General features: G+C 34.5%; 1 protein-coding gene across 1 annotated transcript; it reads left to right on the top strand.

Moving 5' to 3' along the window:
- The first annotated feature begins 1401 nt into the window (after nt 1–1401).
- LOC131167119 (small ribosomal subunit protein uS2-like) lies at nt 1402–5068 on the top strand. Its single transcript, XM_058125938.1, has 5 exons — nt 1402–1667; nt 2624–2886; nt 3087–3284; nt 3818–4031; nt 4749–5068. Exons 1-5 carry the CDS (start codon nt 1535–1537, stop codon nt 4856–4858), a joined length of 918 nt encoding a protein of 305 aa, XP_057981921.1. The 5' UTR covers nt 1402–1534; the 3' UTR covers nt 4859–5068.
- The last annotated feature ends 1302 nt before the right edge of the window (nt 5069–6370 follow it).

Here is a 6370-nt window from a genome sequence, read left to right on the forward strand (position 1 = left end):
TAAATGAATGAAATTCCTCAATTTTGATTAATTGTGATTTATTTCAACTATCTATAAATAGAGGAGTTACTAAGAGATAGATAGAATAGAGAGGAAGAAGAGAGTGTAGAGGAGTGAGGAAGAGAGAAGAGAGGCCTGAGAGATTGTATTTTCTTTCCCAGTGGTTTAGTGAATTGTGGTGTGCTCCGTGGACGTAGGTCGATCTTGACCGAACTACGTAAATTTCTGGTGTCTCTCAATTTCTGGTGCTTGTTTATTGCTCACAGGGTCCTAACAGTTATTATTTTTAAACTCTGTTTTAATATTTTTTTTTATGAAAAAAGAATTAAGTTCAAATTTTGAAATTCCATTTTGACCAAACTGACTTCCAGGGAGCGACTAAACCGCAATGATCTCTGAGCACTCACTTAGATAAGATCTTTTTTAGGCATCAAACATGAAATCAATGATCCTAACAGAGAAATACTTTCATTTTGATACTAACTAAATGACCATTATTATTATTCTATATTTTTGGGGTTATTACATGATATCCTTTGAATATCTTTTGTTACCAATGCCCAAATTCTTTTTTAATCTAATTTTCATCTTTGGGTTTAGTAGCGTATATTATTATTTTTTTATTATTTTTTTTCACAATTTAGAGTCTTAGAGCTTATTTTTGTATTCCTATTTGGAATTTTTATATATTAAAAAAAAAAAACATTTTAGCCATCAATGGTCTAAAAAAAGGTAAAAAAAGGTACCAATTTATCTCTCATTATAATTAAGCTTATCTCAAATGAAAATGCAAAATATCTAATATAAATGAAAAATAATTGCACTTAATTATAATATTTTATAATTTAAATATATTTTTTCTAATATTTTATATATTTGTTTATTTTGATGCATAAACAAGCGTTTCACGACTAGTTAAAATGGGAGATATGTAAATTATCTAAAAACTTAATATAATGCGAGTAGCCACAATTATTTATTTTACAACAATATCGTGACTTTCAAAAGACATCTAATTCAATATTTGTCATGACTTATCAGATTCATTGTATTTTAAAAATAATTTTTTATTAAAACATAATTTAAAACGATCTCATAATAATTTATTTTTTAAAATATATTGATATGACTATTCAATTGCAATCACATGCCTTGATGACAAATTTATTATTTTGACGTAAAAGCCCTTTATCAATTTCTCTATATTTTTTAATTATAAAGAAAAATATAAAATTAAAATTAAATAAAATTTAAAAATAAAAATAGTGTCAATAATATTTTTCATGTGCAAATAACGACATATTATTATTATTATTATTATTATTGTCATGACTAATCTCCATGATTTTATTGAAAACTGGGAAAAAAAAGGAAGCTTGAAGAGGGGCACTTTGGTAATTCAGGAACTCAGGGTTTCTAACCTTGGGGACTTATAAGTTATAAATGAGCAAGTTTTGATGGAGAAGGCCTCTGCAAAAGAAAAGTTAGGGTTTTGTTGGGCCTCCTCCGAACGACGGCGAGCGAACTAGCAAGCATGGCTACCACGACCAGAGCTCTGTCTCAGAAGGAGGCCGACATCCAGATGATGTTGGCTGCTAATGTTCATTTGGGCACCAAGAACTGTGACTTCCAGATGGAGCGTTACGTTTTCAAGCGCCGCATCGATGGTTAGGCATCACTTTCTTCGATCTCTCACCTTATTGTTATGTTGTATTCGTAGAATTTGTATCATTTCCTGCTGATCTTAGATTGTACATTGAGTGGCGAGTGAACATGTTCTTTGGCAAATCCATTAATGTTATTTTCTTATTATTTGCTGATTTACTCAAGCTTTCTGCTGTTTGTTATTTTACGAGCATTCTCTACTACCCCTACCCGTTGGTTTTTAAAATGTTTGCTTATAATATGAGATAGAATACGTTCCTCAGGAGATTTTTCTAGTTTAACATCAATATCCTTTTATTACGAAAAAATTCAAGCTTTGGACGGGAACCTGGTTTGTCACGCGTTAAATTTATGAAATCCAGTATTTAAGTTTTGTTCGTTCTCACATTAATTCATCTGAGAATTCGCCCAACTAGAGATTATTGCCGTTTGATCTATCAGACGATTCAGACTTGTTCATCTTTAAGTATTATTTCTGATATGTACATGTGCTTTATAACTGCCTTATCTATAACTTGTATTGACGTGCTCTATAATTGCAAACTCAATCAATTTCATAGTTTGCTCATGTCTAGTTGCAAGTTATTTGTTTCTCTTATATGTTCATGGCGCTATTTAAATCTCTTCCTGGACTGCTTGTCAAGTCAGTGTCAATAACTGGTCATTTGATGCTGGCAATGTCAATGGGGCAGTGTCCGATATACTTCAGTCATCCTATTCTGATGTTTGCCATTCCAAACCCACACATACATCATCATTTAATATCATAGTTAAAATTTAAGAGACATAATTCTAAATTCTATTGCATCAGTTGGATTTTTGCATGGGGTTTGTCATGTGTGATGGTGCAGTTTTTCAACGCTTTGACTTTTGCTTTAGATTCTAAAGCTGTCTTGATCCAATGCTTATATCTTAATTAGATAACACTCCCCATAATTATTTCTCTATTAATATCTAGGATTATACATTATCAACCTTGGCAAAACATGGGAGAAGCTTCAACTTGCTGCCAGAGTAATTGTTGCCATTGAGAACCCTCAGGACATTATTGTTCAGTCTGCCAGGCCGTATGGGCAGAGGGCGGTATTGAAGTTTGCACAGTTCACTGGGGCTCATGCAATTGCTGGCAGGCACACCCCTGGAACATTTACTAATCAGCTCCAAACATCATTCAGTGAGCCTCGTCTTCTTATTCTCACTGACCCAAGGACAGATCACCAGGTGAGTGCAATTCATAAAATGTTTTAGAGGCGCCATGCAGTAAAAATTGTGCAATTCATATGCTGATCTGGTTCTTTATACACGTTTTTTTTTTGTCATTTTCCATTTTTTGGATGTCTAGTTTAGCTTTGTAGGGCATTGTAAACACTGTTTTTGCTCATCTGGTCATTTTTTTGGATTCAACTGCGTACTCTTTGCAGCCCATTAAGGAAGCTGCACTTGGGAACATTCCGACTATTGCTTTCTGCGACACTGACTCACCCATGCGATATGTTGATATTGGGATTCCAGCCAACAACAAGGGGAAGCATAGCATAGGCTGTCTGTTTTGGCTGTTGGCAAGGATGGTTCTGCAGATGCGTGGCAGTATTCTTCCTGGACACAAGTGGGATGTGATGGTAAATTACCAATGGTGCTTTATACAATGTTCTACATTACCATGCCATGTTTTTAAGTATGAATGATGGACTATTGATATCTATATTATATAATGCGGTTAATATGGTTTGCTAATATCAAGTTTCATGGATATTTTTTCCTCCCAATTTTGTAAGAAGAATGGACACATTGTAACAATGCTGTTTTATTGTTTCTAGTCGGGAGAGGACTTTATTATGGAAGCCTCAGAAGACACCTATTTAGAGGACTTTTTTAAGAACTTTGTAGCAAACTATTTTCCACAATTGATGTCTATTGTGTAAGAGAACCCAATGTGGACTTTGCCTGTTTGGAGATCATGGGTTATCTAGTATCTTTCTAGAGAACATTCTACATGCGGTATTTTACCTCTTTATGTGGATGGGACTAGGGATTTCATAACATCTACTCTGATGATGTGCTTGATTTCATATCACGCAAGTTAGTGTGGTTAAGCTTCTCTCAAAATTTTGGATTGATCTCATGGCCATGTTTTCCATTTTTATGCGTGTAGGTGGATTTATTCTTCTATAGAGAGCCTGAGGAGGCTAAGGAACAGCAAGAAGACGAAGTTGTTGCTGCCCCTGATTATGGGGCAGATTATAATGCAAATGCATTTTCTGCTCTTCCAAATGATCAATGGGCTGCACCAATCACCGATGCTCAGTGGACTACTGATATTGCTGCAGCACCTCCCTTGCCTCCAGTTGCAAGTGTCAGTTTTCCAGGTGAGAACAATTGATCTTCTATTGAATTAATTTAAGTTGTATTTTATTAACTCTGTCAACTCTGTTCAAATTGCTGCCATAAATTTTTTTGACAATATCAACTTGGCCATAAAGAGTTTTTTTTTTAAATAAAATTAATAAATGGTTTAATTTTGTTTTCTGACCTCCAAACCAATAAGTGGAGTAGTGGTAACGTGTAGTTATATCGGATTAGTGTTCTACTAGCTTCTCTATCAACCCGTAAGAGTACCTGTTAATGTTTTGTTGGTGTACTTTCTTGTTGTCTTGGGTTTGATGAGATGGGTATTTTTTCTCAAAGGGTTAACCTGTAGCAGAAGTGTTAACCTGTGCAGTTAAGTAGATGGTTATAGCTTGTTACTTATTTTCATTCCAAATGGAAGTTTAGGATAATGGCTTGTTAGTAGTTGTATGGTTTGTCCTTGCACTTGTTTTCTTGGGTTTGATAAAATGGGTATTTTTTTTACCCAAGAGGGAGGTTAAAGCTAGGTACTTGTTTTCATTCCAAATGAAATTTTAGGATAATAGCTTTTTGGCATTGTAGAAGTGTCCGAGGCAGGCGCTTATTATGCTTTAAGTTGGAGATTGTAGATTTTTTTCCATAAATTTTTACACAGCTATTTATATACCCTGCCCCCAATTTTTCTTTTTAATTTTGCATTGACTTTTGCCTCATGTCTTCATGACTTGTGAATGCAGTTGCTGCTCCTGTGTCAGCGGATGGCTGGGATGTTGCTGTGCCTCCACCAATGCCAGCCACTGGCGGGGATGTTATTCCTCCTCCCCAACCTGCTACTGGCTGGGAATGAACCAAAGATTTAGGTTACCATGTGTTTTTTTTTCTCACATTTTTGCTGCTATAATTTTGATTTGTTTTAGACTTGAAAAGTCTTTTGCTCTTGGGAGATGGAACTGATTATGCCGCAGCTTAGGTGTAGATGTTAACTTGATATGTTTTGTTTTCATTTTTGACATTGAGCTTGTTTAATTTGATTATATGGACCAAGCAAGTTTTTAAACTCTCTGAATGCTAGGGGTTTACAGTGTTATCTGTTTGGTCAGTTGAGAGATTTCTTTTGTTGCAGTGTGACGGATAATTCCTTGCGGCTGTGCTATCTTCTTTTCCCTTGCAGTGTTTTGAATGCATGTTTTCTTTGTTCAATTTATAAATATCCCAAACAGTTATCCAGAGAAGGATCAAGATTTTACCGCTAGTAGTTGCATTTTGCTTTTCAATCTTTATTTTTGGGCTTGGCTGCTTATGCAGCTGTTAATTTTATGGTATACCATTTGGACAAGAGGCTGGTGATGCTTCATTTACCATATCAGCGAAAGCCTTCATGAATTAGGGGGATTGATTATTTGTGAGAAATTGTTGAAATCTTGCACTAGATGGATTCAAAATATTTTTTTGTTAAAAATAATTATATATATTTTTTAAAAAAATATTTGCTTTAGGTTTTTTAACATGAACGAGAGATTTTTCACATTTCAAAAAATTCCCCTGGCTGTAGATGGAGTTGTACTTAGCAGTTCCATCTTTGGCTCTGTGGTAGCACTAAAGTACGTTAAAAGTGGCCTAGCCAAAACGAAGTGAAAAAATTATGTGAAAAGTACTGTTTTATTATTGGGTAACCCTCCGGGAAAATTTATTAAACTGCGTAGTACTGTTTCTATGGAGAAATAACTAAATTTATTTCCGCCGTATTCTTTTCATTTTAATCTTTTGATTTCTATCTTGATATTTCAACTTATTGATAAGTGCGAACCCTAAATCCTTGAATCAAATATTTTCCACCTGAGTTACATCATAATCATATAACTATTTATATATTACAAGAAAAAACTGTGGACTGAATAAATGATGTTGAGGCAAGAACTCTTCCATTTATCAAAAATGGGATCATGGAAAATAGAATGATTTTTAAAAAAAATGTTATTTTCAGTTTGTCAAATAATAAAAATGCTGCTACTTTTTATGAGAATCGTATTAAAAAGTTGAACGATGGAAAAAAGAGACGCAGATTTCCTGCAACATGACGAGGTGCAAAATAGCCACTCGAGACTTCATAGAGTAACTCGGTCGGGCAGTAAATTTTTCGTTGATAATATAATTTTCCCACACTAGCATATTTTTCTTTTGTACAATAGCTGGAAATGACGGTTTAGCGTCTTTGGATACCCTTTCAGCTGGGTTCAATTCTCAAATAAAAGTCGTGAAGACCCACGAAGGGTAACAATTAGAGTACTCCAGGCTCCGCAACAGTTTACCATGCGTCCTGCTATAAATTAAAGAATAAAAAAGATTTGAGTGGAGAGGG

The sequence above is a fragment of the Malania oleifera genome, chromosome 10 (assembly GCF_029873635.1).
Source record: "Malania oleifera isolate guangnan ecotype guangnan chromosome 10, ASM2987363v1, whole genome shotgun sequence".
Taxonomy (NCBI): Eukaryota; Viridiplantae; Streptophyta; class Magnoliopsida; order Santalales; family Ximeniaceae; genus Malania; species Malania oleifera.

Bases quoted from the DNA above. Each gene is read 5' to 3' on its own strand.
- LOC131167119 (XM_058125938.1), top strand. From the start codon at position 1,535: ATGGCTACCACGACCAGAGCTCTGTCTCAGAAGGAGGCCGACATCCAG. The intron at 1,668-2,623 runs GTTAGGCATCAC...ATTAATATCTAG, and splicing joins TTTCAAGCGCCGCATCGATG to GATTATACATTATCAACCTT. The intron at 3,285-3,817 runs GTAAATTACCAA...TTATGCGTGTAG, and splicing joins GACACAAGTGGGATGTGATG to GTGGATTTATTCTTCTATAG.